The 17926-nt window shown below is 47.6% G+C and overlaps 1 protein-coding gene across 2 annotated transcripts in view; it reads right to left on the bottom strand.

Moving 5' to 3' along the window:
- Window positions 1–9496: 9496 nt before the first annotated feature.
- LOC106580489 (semaphorin-4C) overlaps window positions 9497–17926 on the bottom strand; it is an 89014-nt gene continuing 80584 nt past the window's right edge. For both annotated transcript variants that reach the window (XM_014161612.2, XM_014161613.2), the window contains 5 exons: window positions 16703–16818; window positions 14793–14950; window positions 14501–14592; window positions 11398–14277; window positions 9497–11090 (listed from right to left, as the gene is read on the bottom strand). In XM_014161612.2, coding sequence (XP_014017087.1) covers window positions 13373–14277; window positions 14501–14592; window positions 14793–14950; window positions 16703–16818 — 1271 coding nt within the window. In that variant the 3' untranslated portion in view covers window positions 9497–11090; window positions 11398–13372. The remainder of the gene's footprint in view (window positions 11091–11397; window positions 14278–14500; window positions 14593–14792; window positions 14951–16702; window positions 16819–17926) is intronic.

Here is a 17926-nt window from a genome sequence, read left to right as displayed (position 1 = left end):
CCTCTCCTTGTTCGGGCGGCGTTCGGCGGTCGACGTCACCGGCCTTCTAGCCATCGCCGATCCACTTTTCATTTTCCATTTGTTTTGTCTTTGTCTTACACACCTGGTTTCAATTCCCCAATTACTTGTTCATTATTTAACCCTCTGTTCCCCCATGTTTGTTTGTGAGTAATTGTTTATTTGTATTGCGGTCTGTATTTGTGGCCTTGTATTTATACAACGTGTATTGTGATATTATTGAGTAAATTGCTTTTATTACTCATATCTACTGTCCTGCGCCTGACTCATCTCACCAGCTACACACAGACGCTTTACAGAATTACTCACCTGAAATGGAGTCAGCAGGAGCAGACGACCCCCCTTTTGCGGTCGAAGAGCGCGTCCAGCAGCACGCGACTATGTTACAATGTCTGGGCACCGCCATGGATCGCGTGCTGCAGACGATGGATAGATGGGAGAGAGAAGGAGGTCTTTCAACGCCTCCACCAGCCCCACTACAGCAGGCTCCACTGTCCACCACTCCTTCACATGGTCCCAGCGGGATTTGGCTCGCACTCCCAAGGGAGTATGATGGGACGGCTGCCGGATGCCAGGGGTTCCTACTCCAGCTGGAGCTCTACCTGTCGACCGTCCACCGGCTCCTTCGGGACGTGAGACCGTGACTGCCCTCGTCTCCTGCCTCTCAGGCAAAGCCCTGGAGTGGGCCAACGCCGTATGGAGTGAGGGAGATGCAGCGTTGGACCATTACGCGGAGTTCAACCACCGCTTTCGGGCAGCTTTTGACCACCCGCCTAAGGGTCGAGCGGCGGGTGAACGTCTGTTCCACCTGAGGCAGGGGATGAGGAGCATGCAGGATTTCGCTTTGGACTTCCGGACCCTGGCCAGCAGCGCAGGATGGAACGACAGGGCCCTGATCGATCACTACCGGTGCAGTCTGCGCGAGGACGTCGGTCGGGAGTTGGCCTGCCGAGACACCACCCTCACGTTGGACCAGCTGGTGGACCTGTCCATCCGGCTGGACAACCTGCTGGCCACCCGCGGACGTCCGGATCGGGGCCCGTCAGTTCCATACCCCAGCACCTCCGATCCGATGCCCATGGAGCTGGGAGGTGCTGCGTTTAGGGCGACCGGAGGAAGGGTCATTCCCTGCACCATCTATGGCCGCAGAGGGCACACTGCTGGTCGGTGCTGGGGGGGTTCCTCAGGGAGTCGAGGCAGCAGGCAGGGCACTATCGTGTCACCCCAGGTGAGTCGGCACCAGGCTCACCCAGAGCCCCCTGTTGCTCACGAGTATGTGTTTATTACATTTCCTGAGTTTTCCCCGCATTCCCAGCATAAGGCACTCGTAGATTCAGGCGCAGCTGGGAATTTTATTGACTGTTCATTTGCCCATAGTTTAGGGATCCCCCTTGTTCCTGTGGATATGCCCTTCCCTGTGCACGCCCTAGATAGTCGACCTTTAGGGTCAGGGCTGATTAGGGAGGCCACCGCTCCACTAGACATGGTTACGCAGGAGGGTCACAAGGAAAGAATCCGTCTCTTCCTTATTGATTCTCCTGCGTTTTCCGTGGTGCTGGGCCTACCCTGGTTGGCCTGTCACGACCCCACTATTTCGTGGCAACAGAGGGCTCTCAAGGGGTGGTCATGAAAGTGCTCAGGGAGGTGTGTAGGGGTTTCCATCGGTGCGACTACGGTGGAAAGTCCAGACCAGGTCTCCACCATGCGCATCCCCTCAGAATATGCCGATTTGGCTCTCGCCTTCTGTAAGAAGAGGGCAACTAAATTACCACCCCATCGACGGGGGATTGTGCGATAAATCTCCTGGTAGATGCAGCACTTCCCAGGAGTCACGTGTATCCTCTGTCACAGGAGGAGACGGCGGCTATGGAAACATATGTCTCCAAATCCCTGGGGCAGGGATACATTCGGCCCTCCACTTCACCTGCCTCCTCAAGTTTTATTTTGTAAAGAAGAAGGATGGGAGTCTGCGCCCGTGTATTGACTATCGAGGTATCAATCAGATCACTGTGAGGTACAGCTACCTGCTGCCTCTCATCGCCAGTGCGATCGAGTCAATGCACGGGGTCGTGCTTCTTCACAAAATTGGATCTCAGGAGCGCTTACAACCTGGTGCGTATCCAGGAGGGGGACGAGTGGAAGACGGCATTTAGTACCACCTCAGGGCACTATGAGTACCTCGTCATGCCGTACGGGTTGAGGAATGCTCCATCAGTCTTCCAGGCCTTTGTTGACGAGATTTTCCGGGACCTGCACTGGCAGGGTGTAGTGGTGTATATCGACGACATTCTGATATACTCCGCTACACGTGCCGAGCATGTGTCCCTGGTGCGCAGGGTGCTTGGTCGACTGTTGGAGCATGACCGGTACGTCAAGGCTGAGAAATGTCTGTTCTTCCAACAGTCCATCTCCTTCCTAGGGTACCGCATTTCCACTTCAAGGGTGGAGATGGAGAGTGACCGCATTTCAGCCGTGCGTAATTGGCCGACTTCCACCACGGTAAAGGAAGTGAAGCGGTTTCTAGGGTTTGCCAACTACTACCGGAGGTTTATCCGGGGTTTTGGTCAGGTAGCGGCTCCCATTACCTCACTGTTGAAGGGGGGACCGGTGGGGCTGCAGTGGTCGGCTGAGGCGGACAGGGCTTTTGGTCACCTGAAGGCTCTGTTTACCTCGGCTCCCGTGCTGACTCATCCGGATCCCTCTTTGGTGTTCATAGTGGAGGTGGACGCGTCTGAGGCTGGGATAGGAGCCGTGCTCTCTCAGCGCTCGGGCTCGCCACCAAAGCTCCGCCCCTGTGCTTTCTTTTCGAAGAAGCTCAGCCCGGCGGAGCGAAACTATGATGTGGAGGACCGGGATCTGTTGGCTGTTGTCAAGGCTCTGAAGGCGTGGAGACATTGGCTTGAGGGGGCTAAACACCCTTTTCTCATCTGGACTGACCACCGCAATCTGGAGTACATCCGGGCAGCGAGGAGACTGAACCCTCGCCAGGCAAGGTGGGCCATGTTCTTTACCCCTTTTGTTTTCACTCTGTCCTACAGACCAGGTTCCCAGAATGCTAAGGCAGACGCGCTGTCCCGGATGTATGACACAAAGGAGCGGTCCATGGATCACACTCCCATACTTTCGGCCTCTTGCCTGGTGGCACCGGTGGTGTGGGAGCTGGACGCGAACATCGAGCGGGCGTTACGCACAGAGCCCACTCCCCCCCAGTGTCCAGCTGGGCGCCTGTACGTTCCGTCTGCTGTCTGCAACCGTTTGATCTATTGGGCCCACACGTCACCCTCCTCTGGTCACCCTGGCATCGGTCGGACGGTGCGTTGCCTTAGTGGGAAGTACTGGTGGTCCACCTTGGCCAAGGATGTGAGGGTTTATGTTTCCTCCTGCTCGGTGTGCGCCCAGTGCAAGGCTCTCAGGCACCTGCCCAGAGGGAAGTTACAACCCCTACTCGTTCCACAACGGCCGTGGTCGCACCTGTCGGTGGACTTCCTGACGGATCTTCCTCCCTCACAGGGCAACACCACGATCCTGGTTGTTGTGGATCGGTTTTCTAAGTCCTGCCGTCTCCTCCCTTTGCCCGGTCTCCCTACGACCCTACAGACTGCGGAGGCCCTGTTCACTCACGTCTTCCGGCACTACGGGGTGCTTGAGGACATAGTCTGTGATCGGGGTCCCCAGTTCATGTCCAGGGTATGGAGAGCGTTCATGGAACGTCTGGGGGTCTCGGTCAGCCTCACCTCAGGTTTTCACCCCGAGAGTAATGGGCAGGTGGAGAGAGTAAACCAGGATGTGGGTAGGTTTCTGCGGTCATATTGCCAGGACCGGCCGGGGGAGTGGGCGGCGTTCATCCCCTGGGCAGAGATGGCCCAAAACGCACTCTGCCACTCCTCTACTAACCTCTCTCCCTTCCAGTGCGTACTGGGGTATCAGCCGGTTCTGGCACCTTGGCATCAGAGCCAGATTGAAGCTCCTGCTTTGGACAAATTGTTTAAGCGCTAGGAGGAGACCAGGGACGCCGCCCATGTGCACCTGCAACGGGCCGTGAGGCAGCAGAAGGCGTGTGCCGACCACCACCGCAGTGAGTCCCCGCTCTTCGCTTCAGGGGACCGGGTCTGGCTCTCGACCCAAAACCTGCCCCTCCGCCTGCCCTGTCGGAAGCTGGGTCCGCGGTTTGTGGGGCCATTCAAAGTCTTGAGGAGACTGAACGAGGTATGCTACAGGTTACAGCTTCCCCAGATTACCGTATTAATCCCTCGTTCCATGTGTCTCTCCTCAGGCCGGTGGTGGCTGGTCCACTCCAGGAGTCTGAGGTGCGGGAGGTTCCTCCGCCCCCTCTGGACATCGAGGGGGCCCCGGCGTATGCTGTTCGAGCCATCCTGGACTCGAGGCATCGGGCGAGGGGCCTTCAGTACCTCGTGGAGTGGGAGGGGTACGGTCCGGAGGAGAGATGCTGGGTGCCGGTGGAGGACGTCTTGGACCCTTCGTTGCTGCGGGAGTTCCACCGTCTCCATCCGGATCGCCCTGCCCCTCATCCTCCGGGTCATCCCCGAGGTTGGTGTCGGCGTGCTGCTGAAGCCGCGTCAAGGGAGGGTAAAGTCACGACTTCCGCCGAAGTCGGTCCCTCTCCTTGTTCATTCGGCGGTCGACGTCACCGGCCTTCTAGCCATCGCTGATCCACTTTTCATTTTCCATTTGTTTTGTCTTACACACCTGGTTTCAATTCCCCAATTACTTGTTCATTATTTAACCCTCTGTTCCCCCATGTTTGTTTGTGAGTAATTGTTTATTTGTATTGCGGTCCGTATTTGTGGCACAATGTGTATTGTGATATTATTGAGTAAATTGCTTTCATTACTCATATCTGCTGTCCTGTGCCTGACTCGTCGCACCAGCTACACAGAGACGCTTTACAGCAAATAGTTAAAGCACAAAAGGGAAAATAAATAAACATAAATATGGGTTGTATTTACAATGGTGTTCGTTCTTCACTGGTTGCCCTTTTTTTGTGGCAACAGATCACAAATCGTGCTGCTGTGATTGCACACTGTGGTAGTTCACCCAATAGATATGGGAGTTTATCAAAGTTTGATTTGTTTTCGAATTCTTTGTAGTCTGTGCAATCTGAAGGAAAAATGTTTGTCTCTAATACGGTCATACATTTGGCAGGAGGTTAAGAAGGGCAGTTCAGTTTCCACCTCATTTTGTAGGCACTGTGCACACAGCCTGTCTTCTATTCAGAGCCAGGTCTGCCTACAGCGACCTTTCTCAAGAGCAAGGCTATGCTCACTGAGTATGTACATAGTTAAAGCTTTCCTTAATTTTGGGTCAGTCACAGTGGTCAGGTATTCTGCCACTGTGTACTCTCTGTTTAGGGCCAAATAGCATTCCAGTTTTCTCTGTTTTTTTGTTAATTCGTTCCAATGTGTCAATAATTATCTTTTTGTTTTCTCCTGATTTGTTTGGGTCTATTTGTGTTGCTGTCCTGGGGCTCTGTGGGGTCTTTTTGTGTTTGTGAACAGAGCCCCACGACCAGCTTTCTTAGGGGATTATTCTCCAGGTTCATCTTCTGTAGGTGATGGCTTTGTTATGGAAGAATTTAACGTCTCTTTTCTGGATTTTGATAATTAGCGGGTATCGGCCTAATTCTGCTCTGCATGAATTATTTGGTGTTTTAAATTGTACGCTTAGGATATTTTTGCAGAATTCTGCATGCGGAGTCTCAATTTGGTGTTTGTCCCGTTTTGTGAATTCTTGGTTAGTGAGCGAACCCCAGACCTCACAACACAAAAGTGCAATGAGTTCTGTAACTGATTCAAGTATTTTTAGACAGATCCTAATTGGTATGTCAAATTTCATGTTCCTTTTGATGGCATAGAAGGCCCTTCTTGCCTTGTCTCTCAGATCGTTCCCAGCTTTGTGGAAGTAACCTGTGGCGCTGATGCTTAGGCCGAGGTATGTATAGTTTTTTGTGTGCTCTAGGGCATCGGTCTCTAGATGGGATTTGTATTTCCGGTCCTGACAACTGGACCTTTTTTGGAACACCATTATTTTTGTCTTACTGAGATTTATTGTCAGAGCCCATGTCTGACATAATCTGTGCAGAAGATCTAGGTGCTGCTGTAGGCCCTTCTTGGTTGGGGACAGAAGCACCAGATCATCAGCAAACAGTAGACATTTGACTTCAGATTCTAGGATGGTGAGGCCAGGTGCTGTAGACTGTTCTAGTGCCCTTGCAACTGCATCCCTGTCTCACCCCACGACCTTGTGAAAAGAAATGTGTGTGTTTTTTGCCAATATTAAATGCACACTTGTTGTTTGTGTACATGGATTTTATAATGAGGTATGTGTTTCCCCCAACACCACTTTCTTTCAATTTATACAGCAGACCCTCATGCCAAGTTGAGTCAAAAGCTTTTTTGAAGTCAACAAAGCATGAGAAGACTTTGCCTTTGTTTTGTTTTGTATGTTTGTCAATTAGGGTGTGCAGGGTGAATACGTGGTCTGCCGTACTGTAATTTGGCAAAAAGCCAATTTGACATTTTCTCAGTACATTGTTTTCACTGAGGAAATGTACAAGTCTGATGTTAATGATAATGCAGAGGATTTTCCCAAGGTTGCTGTTGACGCATATCCCACGGTAGTTATTGGGTTCAAATTTGTCTCCACTTTTGTAAATTGGGGTTATCAGTCCTTGGTTCCAAATATTGGGGAAGATGCCAGAGCTGAAGATGATGTTAAAGAGTTTAAGTATAGCCAATTGAAATTAGAAAAGTGGTTAATCCACACATCTCCATTTTGGATAGATAACTCTTCATGTTGTTGTTTGTTTAGTGTGTTAAACTTTTCCCAGAATTGGTTCGATTCTATGGATTCTAAAATTACATTGAGCTGATTTCTAGCGTGCTGTTCCTTCTTTTTCCATAGTGTATTTCTGTATTGTTTTAGTGATTCACAATAGTGAAGGCGTAGACTCAGGTTTTCTGGGTCTCTATGTTTTTGGTTGGATAGGTTTCTCATTTTCTTTCTTAGGTTTTTGCATTCTTCATCAAACCATTTGTCATTGTTTTTAATTTTCTTAGGTTGTCTGCTTGAAATTTTTTGATTTGATAGGGAAGCTGAAAGGTCAAATACACTTTTTAGGTTTTCTACTGTAAAGTTTACACCTTCACAATTGCAGTGAACTGTTTTGTCCAGGAAGTTGTCTAAAAGGGATTGCATTTGTTGTTGCCTAATTGTTTTTTGGTATGTTTCTACACTACTTTCCTTCCATCTATAGCATTTCTTAATATTGTGCAGCTCCTTTGGCGTTGATGCCTCATGATTGAGTATTGCTCTGTTCAGGTAGAGTGTGATTTTGCTGTGATCTGATAGGGGTGTTAGTGGGCTGACTGTGAACACTCTGAGCGACTCTTGGTTGAGGTCAGTGATAAAGTAATCTACAGTACTACTGCCAAGGAATGAGCCGTAGGTGTACCTACCATTGGAGTCACCTCGAAGCCTACCATTGACTATGTACAGACCCAGCGTGTGACAGAGCTGCAGGAGTTGTGACCCATTTTTGTTGCTTGTTTTGTGATAGTTGTGTCTAGAGGAGCATATTTAGAGGGAATACTGTTTGTTTTCCTGTGTGCTGAGAGTGTCAGGTTCTTGTCCGGTTCTGGCATTAAAGTGGCAACAGACTACTACATGTCCCTGGGCCTGGAAATGGCTGATCTCCCCCTCTAGGATGGAGAATATGTCATCGTTAAAGTATGGGGATTCTACTGGGGGGATATACTGTAGGTAGCACACAAGGACATTTTTCTCTGTTGAGATAATTTCCTTATTAATTTCAAGCCAGATGTTGTGACTAATTTAATGGAGTGAGTTAGGTCTGCTCTATACCAAATTATCATACCCCCTGAGTCCCTTCCCTGTTTCACACCTGGTAGTTTGGTGAATGGGACTACCAGCTCTCTGTAACCTAGAAGGCAACCAGTTGGTCCGTCTCCTCCATACCATGTTTCTTGTAGGATGACAATGTCTGTATTTCCAATTTTTTTGATGAAGTCTGTTCCTGCTCTTTAGGCCAAAGGTAGATAACCTCAGACCTTGTATATTCCAGGATGAGATAGTAAGCTTTGTGTTCCATAGTGTCTAGTGTTGTTTTCGTGTGGTTTAGGCTGGGACCATTACAGTAGGTGTGAGCAGAGCATGTTGAGCATCTGATACATACCTCTTAGGTCACGGGATGGTGTTTGGGCGGGTGTACTAGTGGGGGTTGGGCCTGTTGCTCTGCTCACGGCCTGGGCATATGTGCGGCTGTCATGTTCTCTCTCTCTCTCTCTCTGTCTCTCACTTTATTTCTCTCTCTGTAGACCGTGTGTTTCTGTGTACGTGCATGTGAGTGCGATGAGATGAGTAAGAGCATACATAGCCGTGGTTGGTGACCTATAAAGAGGAGATTAAAGCATTCTCTGTGGCCCAGCTGTGTACTCTGTGACATCACACTCCCACCTCTCCCTCCCCACAGCTGGGTCTCTGGGTCTGGCACACTGAGAGCATGTGGCTTCGCTAGCACCAGGCATACGGGCAAGCAGCAGGCACAACGTGGACAGGGAAGAGGAGACTGGATTAACACTAGACATGGTAATGCAGGCCTTGAAACTGGAGAGAGAATAGGCCTGATAGAATAGAATAATAGGCCTTATACTGTATCAGGCCTAATAAAATAGAACCAGGCCTATTAGAATATAGCCTTGGCTCCCAGGCTTTGCTCAAGGTGAGTTGAACGGCTCTGACAGAGGCTTAATAGAATATAATAATAACACAACCTAATATCAGGCCTAATAGAATATTATATTGAGCCTAATAGAATAATAGAATGAATGACATGTTCAAAAAAGGACTCCAAAAGCACAAGGCCAGTAGGCCTCATTTAAGATGTTAGGGTGGCAGGTAGCCCAGTGGTTAAGAGTGTTGGGCCAGTAACTGAAAGGTCACTGGTTTGAATCCCCTATGTGTAAAATTTGTCAATGTTCCCTTGAGCAACTTAACCCAAATGTTGGGTTGCTCTGTATAAGAGTGTAGGCTAAAAAGTAAGTGTAATATTACTAATTGGTTCAGTTTCTTTACGAAGCCCTTATATAACCATTATAATTCCCATGTGTGATAAAGAAGAATCTTTAATGAGGTATCTTAAATAAGTTCCTACATAACATGTGTGATGTTTGTGTTTCCTGTTCTTTTCCCATAGCTACTTGTTTCAATTAGTGAGAGTATACGACTAGGCCTACATCCTTCCTCTGCACATTCTGCCTCTAATGCACTGAATGCCCAGGCTGATATCTCACTAATGAGTTGAAGCTCACTCTGATTTAAATTTATAGTATCATTTTCTACCCTTGAATGTTGGATAACTGGGATGTTTATGCTTACACCCAGTCTCTTGGTTTGGTGGTTCATTTACATGAATCCCCAGCACACACATACACAATTTGAGTAGATTTCTACTTTTATTCATGTATATATACACATATAAAAAAATAAGGACATATGTACAATGATAATAAATATCGACATGTTTTTACAAGCAAAATAAGTTACTTAACATCCTTTCATAAACATTAAAAGATTAAGAACAAACAGCCAGATGAACTTTTGCAACTTAAATCCAAAAAGGAAATTAATAATAATGGTAATATAATAATATTATTGAAAAACAACAGAATAAAAAGGCTTAGGTGAGAAGATTGTGGAAAGCGTTGTTTTTGACAGGCAGAGTGTAATCTCCAAAAAGGCAGTAACTGCTCATTTGGTCGAAAATTAGTTAATGTCATTTTTGCTACATTAAATACATGCTTAATCATGTGGACATGTATCCTGCCTCTATTGTATTGTGGTTTGGAGAAAATGGGGGTCATGTTAGCAGTAACTGCATAAAGTTACTGTGAAACCAAGGTAAATAAAAGCCATTTTTCTCAGATCCACTATGAGCAGTCACTGCCTTTTTGCTTGGTAGGGCAGTAATAACGAGCCTATATAGATCCAGAATTGCACATGCTGATTTTTTGGGGGGATTGTGCCTTACATCACTTTTGTGAGTTAGATGGATAATTTTCTTCTAAGAGAGTTTTATGACATATCAGACATAATGTCCAAGGATTTTTTTAAATACATAATTGTAAGACAAATCAGTTAAATATCTATACCAATCTTAACAGCTCCAGTAGCTTGAATTCACAGCAATGTTAACAGATTGTAAAGTGTCTGAACCAGTGCTTGGTAACATATTCAATCTATACATATTAAATGGGTGTATAAATATTTAAGATTTTATATCAAACCTCAGATCATGAAATCACAAGTTATCATGTGGTTAAAAGGAAGTTGCTTTGCTTGGTTGGTCCTATGACGCTCTGATGATTTGTTTACTTTCTCATGTGGTAGGAAGTCAGGGATCGGCTTCAGTAGATTACTACTGACATCTAAACAGGATGTTAACCATCCACAAGCTTGTTGCCTTCTGAAGAAAATTAAGCTCTAAATAAAATATGCAGGAAAGTTCCAGGCATGAGAGTTCTTTGAACTGAAGTTGGACAGACTGTTGAAACTTAAATATCGAAGTGGAATAATAAAATAATATCTAATAATACACCTTTTCAAAAAAGCAACTGCAGTCTACTTTGGCTTATCCGAAGGTGAAGAGGCACAGCGAAAGTAAACATGTTAAGAAGATGGACAAATTCATGAACAAGTCCTTAACAACTCTTAATCATAAATTAAACTTTTTTTAGTAGAAAACATTAGTGTCTGCAAAAGTTTGAAACATGATACACTTCTTTTACAATTATGATCATGTCATCAGAGATGTGTACAGTATATTTGCAGAGAAGATCATGCAACACTAGGATGAACTAACCACTGATGGCCAAGTAAGTACCTCTTCAACCCAGGGATCATTACAATATTCTACTTCCCCTTCAGCTGTCTCTAGTATACATTTTGGTGAGAAAGAAAGAAACATCGTACTCCTCTTGTTCCTCCTTTGTGTTGTGTTGTTCTCTGGTCCCTGCAGATGTGTCACAAAGCCACCCCTGGAAGACAAAGCACAGGAAGAGGAACAGGTTAGAGTGGGCACACATAGTGATATGTAGTCCCTGGAGCAGTAGATTTAATTGTATATGCAAGGCTGTAAAACTTGATCATGGCAGTTCTTTTTCTGGCTAGGTCTTTGGGTGTCTCTTAGGCTGGTCCCAGATTTGTTTGTACTGTCTTGCCAACTCCTACATCAACTCCTACGCCAAGTCATAACAATGACCTAGTAGTTGGAATGACAGCACAAACAGATCTGGGATCAGGATAGGTGTCTGTAGGCTTTCAGAGAGAGAGAGCGAACCATACCTCTGATTGATGAGCCTCTAATCGCTCTCTGGAGCCGTTGGTTTGTCACAGGCCATTCATCTATCTTCCATCTGTTGTCTGCTTGTCCCTCTAACAGCACAGGCAGCGTGGGTTTACAGTTCAGTGTCCATCCTCTCTGAATTCAGGCTTTCCACAGTAGCGCCAGGTCATTCTCTGGACATCGGTAGGTAGGTAGGTAGGTAGGTAGGTGGGTGGGTGGGGTTTAGGGAAATAAGGGGTTATTAAAGGGTGTGTCTAGGACAGGTACAGTGCTGTGGCCCGTCCCCTCCAGGACACACTACTACATCCACCAGGTTTGGCATTCAGGGCAGTGCAGGGGAGGGAGGGCTCCTTTTGGCAGTTCAACCTGCCACCAGCCCCGCCCATACACATACATATTATAAAGCACTTGTTGAGACATCCACTGCAGTCGCAACAGTTTAGTGAGTTTACCTACATTCCCCCGTGCCGTCTCCACTACATGACTGAAAGCAATGCCTTCGTCTCATCTCAAATTCTGAATAATAAGTGAATGTGCTGTTGTAGGTTCTGTTGTGGGATTATGTCAAACAGAAATTTCCATAATCACATCACAAGGACGTGTATCTGAATGGGTTTAACTGAAATTCCCATGAACCACTTGTGTAAATGTGTAGTGCAGTTATTGCAAAAGTAGTACTAAAATGTATTTACTAGTGTGGAGGTTATTTGGGGAGAGATCTACCTTGAGCAGGGATAGGAGAGGATTGTACATGCTTCTCTCACATTCTCATTCACAGAGGGGTGCTTTAAAGCCATTGGTCTCCATTTGTTGCTTCTGTAGTCCGTAAGACATAGAAAAACAACACATAAAAATGTCTTAATTTAAATTGTCACAATATATCAATGTGGCAGGGATTGAAGACTTTCTCAGAGGAAAGACTGACAACGTAAAAAAAAGTACAAATCGAGCCGAGAAAGTCTAATTGAGAGTTTGTCCTTCATGTAAACCCCCTGTGTCTTTCACGCAAAGCTCCCTTCATTTTCTCTCTCTTCATCCCTCCCTTTCCTTCCCAGGTTTTACCCCCGGAGAGAGGAACGTGATTGTCGTCTTGCTTTTGAGATTCATTTGTCTTTTATGTGACTCTCTCACTCTCTTTGCTCACAAATACAAAATCGACTCCCATACTCCCATGTTAAGTGCAGAAAGCAAAAAATTCTCCAACAGAACAGAAAAAAGTCAAGCCAGCTCCTCCATCTTTCAGTCAGTCGACTCATACTGCTTGATTATTGGATGATTGGTATAGCGCTGAAGCTACAACCTTGTCATGAGTTCTTGGTCCTCTCTTATCATGAAGCAGTGCTCTCAGGAAACCTTTCCATTTGTTTGACTGCCATGCTTGAGGTGTAGGCCCTCTGCGTTCAATTGTCTTTAAATACAGAATTTACACAGCTTGAGATTTGCAAAAGCAAGTTAAACTGCTGAAGAAGTTAAAATGTGACAGCCAGTTTGGCGTATGGAACACAATAATAACAGGAGCGGATGGAACACAATAATAACAGGAGCGGGTGGAACACAATAATAACAGGAGCGGATGGAACACAATAATAAATAGGAGCCGGTGGAACACAATAATAACAGGAGCGGATGGAACACAATAATAACAGGAGCGGATGGAACACAATAATAAAAGGAGCGGATGGAACACAATAATAAAAGGAGCGGATGGAACACAGTAATAAAAGGAGCGGATGGAACACAATAATAACAGGAGCGGATGCTGATGAATATTGGGCGTGTGTCACATCACATGCTCTGTGCTAAAAGCGTCTTCTGCCAGTCACAGAGTCAGCCAAACAAGCATTGGCAGAAAGAGAGAGAGAGAAAGAGCATGGAGTGACAGTGGAGCCGAGAAAGAGAGAGAGAGGAGGGAGGTAGGTTAGTTGCCGTTCGTTGTCTCTTTTGTTTTTTCATTACGGCAGGCGCGGAGAAATACTACACAGACGACTCTTCAGGGTTGGCGTCAGGCAGCACGCTCCTCTGCTGCAGGGTCCGACGCAGCTCCTCCTTGAAGGGGCTGGAGTAGTCGTTCCCGCCCCCACTCAGCCCCAGCCCTCCTCCACCAGAACCAGCCCCGCTAACCCTCTCCTCCCCGGCCGAGCTTAGGTTGAGGCGGATGTAGCCGTTGCTGCCGGAACCCCTGATGTTGGTAAGGCTGAGCCGGCTGGGGGAATGGATGGGCTGGCCGGGGATGGTGCTGGGAGACGCCGTTGGAGCGTGGTGGTGAGACTGGCTGCTGGGGCACAGGGCGTGGCCCGGAACGATCTTCAGAGAGCCGTCTGAGTAGTAGTAGTTGGCCCCCGTCTCCCAGAAGCGGTCCTCGTCGCTGGGCATTTTGCTGGGCACGAAGGTGGGTGGCTCCTTGGGCAGGGTGATGGGGTAGACCAGGGTGCTCTCCAGAGGCTTCATGTCCGCCCCTTTGCCTAGGGCCAGCTTCAGACGTCTCCTCAGATACAGAGCTGCCACCAATAGTAATAAACAGGCGGCCCCCAGGGTGATCACCAACACCCAGAACAGACCCATGCTGCCATCAGGAGCCCGGGCCGCCATGACCACAGGGGCGCTGGCCACCACCGACACCTGGTAGCGCTCCGTCTGGAACTTGACCCCCTGCTCCTCGGAGTAGCACACGTAGCGTCCCGCGTGCACTGGCATGGCGTTGGGGACCACCAGAGCCTTCAGGGCCTGGTCGAAGCGTGGCCCCCCGGCCTCCTCGTCTCCTAGCTGCAGCTCGCGGTCGTTGAGGACCCAGGAGGGCTGGGCCAGGTTGGACACCAGCTGGCAGGGCAGCACCATGTCTGATTCTACCACTACTGTCACATTCCTCAGCCGAGAGTTGTCTGGGAGAGAGAGAGAGGGTATGTGTTAGCCAAGATGTTTATATCCTGAACTCTAAGTTCAACTCATCAACTCTAAGTTCAATTGAGTTCAATTCACTCTATTAGATTTCAATTATCAACTCTTAGCTCAACTTAACATTCAAAAACTCCATTCAACAACTCAGCTGTAGTGATGAGCTATCACCACCAGGGGCCACCAGTCCAGTTTCTCTTTCCCACTCACCAGGGCTGGGGATGGCCACAGGCTTGTCAAACTTGGCTTTGCTCCTGCTGAATCTCTCCAGCATCAGATCTTGGGATAGGGAGGAGGTAGACCTGTGGGAACAGAGAGCACAGAGAACAGGCATTAATAACATGTATTTTTGCTATACTGTCTGAGAAGCCTCCACTGAGCTGCTGCTGGCACAGTCAGACCCAGCCCACTGAGCAGGGGCAGAAGGGAGAGGAGGGGAAGGAGCGAAGGGGGGAGGCAGAACCCCTGAGCAGGGGCAGAGGGGAGAGGCAGACATGCTCACCCACGGTGGAGGTCAATGCGGACACAGGCACGGCCCTCGCTGTCCCAGGCGCAGTAGGGGTCCCGGGACAGAAGGCAGTCTGGCTGCGACTGATAGCGGCTGCAGTTAGCCAAGGGCAGCTGGAGCACCTCTGAACGTGAGCCAATGTACAAGTACTTCTGCAGACATAGACAGAGAAAGAGGGAGAGAGAGGGGTGGAGACAAGAGGGTAAAAAGAGAGGGGGGAGAGAAAGAGAGGATTGGAAAATAGAAAAATAACAATTCAGAGAGAGGGCAGCAGAGATAATAGGATAATCACTCTAAATTACAATAACATTTTGTTCTGCTAGAGAGAAGAGTTTGTTATGAAATCGCTGGCCATGAAAAGCCTGGTTTAGTTAGATAAGGATCAGCATGAGTGTAATGCCAGTCAACATGTGTGTAATGCTGTGAAACAGAGGTGATGAGTAGGGCCAGGAGTCACATGGTAATCTGATGGGATAATGGTGATGAGTAGGGCCAGGAGTCACATGGTAATCTGATGGGATAATGATGATGAGTAGGGCCAGGAGTCACATGGTAATCTGACAGGATTATGATGATGAGTAGGGCCAGGAGTCACATGGTAATCTGACAGGATTATGGTGATGAGTAGGGCCAGGAGTCACATGGTAATCTGATGGGATAATGGTGATGAGTAGGGCCAGGAGTCACATGGTAATCTGATGGGATAATGGTGATGTGTAGGGCCAGGAGTCACATGGTAATCTGACAGGATTATGATGATGAGTAGGGCCAGGAGTCACATGGTAATCTGACAGGATTATGGTGATGAGTAGGGCCAGGAGTCACATGGTAATCTGACAGGATTATGGTGATGAGTAGGGCCAGGAGTCACATGGTAATCTGATGGGATAATGGTGATGAGTAGGGCCAGGAGTCACATGGTAATCTGATGGGATAATGGTGATGAGTAGGGCTGGGAGTCACATGGTAATCTGATGTGATAATGGTGATGAGTAGGGCCGGGAGTCACATGGTAATCTGACAGGATTATGGTGATGAGTAGGGCCAGGATTCACATGGTAATCTGATGGGATAATGGTGATGAGTAGGGCCAGTAGTCCCATGGTAATCTGATGGGATAATGGTGATGTGTAGGGCCAGGAGTCACATGGTAATCTGACAGGATAATGGTGATAAGTAGGGCCAGTAGTCACATCGTTATCTGAGGGGATAATGGTGATAAGTAGGGCCAGTAGTCACATGGTCATCTGAGGGGATAATGTTGATAAGTAGGGCCAGTAGTCACATCGTCATATGGGGGGATAATGGTGATAAGTAGGGCCAGTAGTCACATCGTTATCTGAGAGGATAATGGTGATAAGTAGGGCCAGTAGTCACATGGTCATCTGAGGGGATAATGGTGATAAGTAAGGCCAGTAGTCACATGGTTATCTGAGGGGATAATGGTGATAAATAGGGCCAGGAGTCACATGGTCAGAGAAGACTCTTGTCTCCAGTGATGGTCTATGTGTAAGTAAGCCTTGCCCAAGCCAGAACGGCCCATAGGTAAGGACCCTATCTCCTGTTTCTGTAGTGTGAGAAAGCTTGATGCACATATAAACCTTGTTGGTCTGTCTATGTGTAAAGCTGGGGAAAACTCCAGATCCTAGTGAGGGTCCATGATGGTTTAGGGCCAGGGATACCTCCTGGGCCTAGTGACAGTCTACTCTATGGAGGGCTGGGGAAAACTCTTGTGCCTAGTGTAGGGTTGCAAAATTCCTGGAACGATCAATAAATTCCAATTTTATCTGAAATTCTGGTTGAAGGAATCAGGAGGGAATAAGCAGGAAATCCAGAATCCTCCAACCAGGATTTTTGGAAAACCAGGGAATTTATTGAAACCCTAGCCTAGTGGTGAGTGTTACCTTGGTGTGAGAGATGGTTAGGCTGTCCACTGGCTGGGGAGAATCAAACAGCTGTATCTCTTCAATCACATGGGCCTCCGAGCCAAAGATCACTACCCTCTGTAACCAGCCGTCTGCTACAGAAGGAGAGGAGAGGGGGAGGGGAAAAGGAGAGAAAAGAGGATATGCCGATACGAGAGAACAGATGGAAAGAGAGGAGAGGAGGAAAGATTGTGGAAGGAAAAGATAAGAGGGAATACAGAGGAAAGGTAGGAGGCAGGAGTTGGCAAGATGAGAGGAGAGAGATATATAATGTCAGAATATTGTACTGTAGTTTTCTATATGGGTAGTATTGTGATCCCCTGCTTTGAATGGCGATTGAGCTGCTGCTGACGGCGGTGTGACATTGTGTGTCTGTCTGGGTGTATGCGGCTTTTATGAGCAGAGATGTGCTGTGTGTGTTGCGCCTGCCCTGTCTCCCGCCCTCACCACAGTGGGACTGTTAAGGATAATGTGAGGGACTGACCCTGCACACTACAGGAGCCTGGCACAGAGCAGAGCAGCAAAACACACACACACACACACACACACACACACACACACACACACACACACACACACACACACACACACACACACACACACACACACACACAATGCTCCTCTCTCGTTGTGTCGGGAATTTCGGCTAATTCCCCAATCCCATCCTCCGTTTCTAACCGCCCTCGCCAGATTTGTTCTCTCGGCATAAGCTATCGTCCTGCTGCAGTTAATAGCTAATCAAGCCTGCAGCCCAATTGGCAGTGTGTACGTCTGCCAAGGGCCCCATTGAGTTTGTGCTGTGAAGCACAGCAGCAGGGGGCCTGCCAGGCTACTGAGCCCATCGTCACTCTGACAGTTATGGGCCTCCAACACACCGCAGGCACAGTAAGGGAAACACTCTGCACCGCACTGCAGTGAGTGAAATTATAAATAGCTAGTAGGCTATTATAATTAGCTAGTAGGCTATTATAAATAGCTAGTTGGCTATTATAAGTAGCTAGTAGGCTATTATAAATAGCCAGTAGGCTATTATAAATAGCTAGTAGGCTATTATAAGTAGCTAGTAGGCTATTATAATTAGCTAGTAGGCTATTATAAATAGCTAGTAGGCTATTATAAATAGCTAGTAGGCTATTATAAATAGCTAGTAGGCTATTATAAATTGCCAGTAGGCTATTATAAATAGCCAGTAGGCTATTATAA

The sequence above is a fragment of the Salmo salar genome, chromosome ssa20, assembly GCF_905237065.1.
Source record: "Salmo salar chromosome ssa20, Ssal_v3.1, whole genome shotgun sequence".
In the NCBI taxonomy this organism is placed as follows: domain Eukaryota; kingdom Metazoa; phylum Chordata; class Actinopteri; order Salmoniformes; family Salmonidae; genus Salmo; species Salmo salar.
Note: the sequence above shows the minus strand (reverse complement) of the source record. Positions and strands in the feature narration are given on the sequence as shown.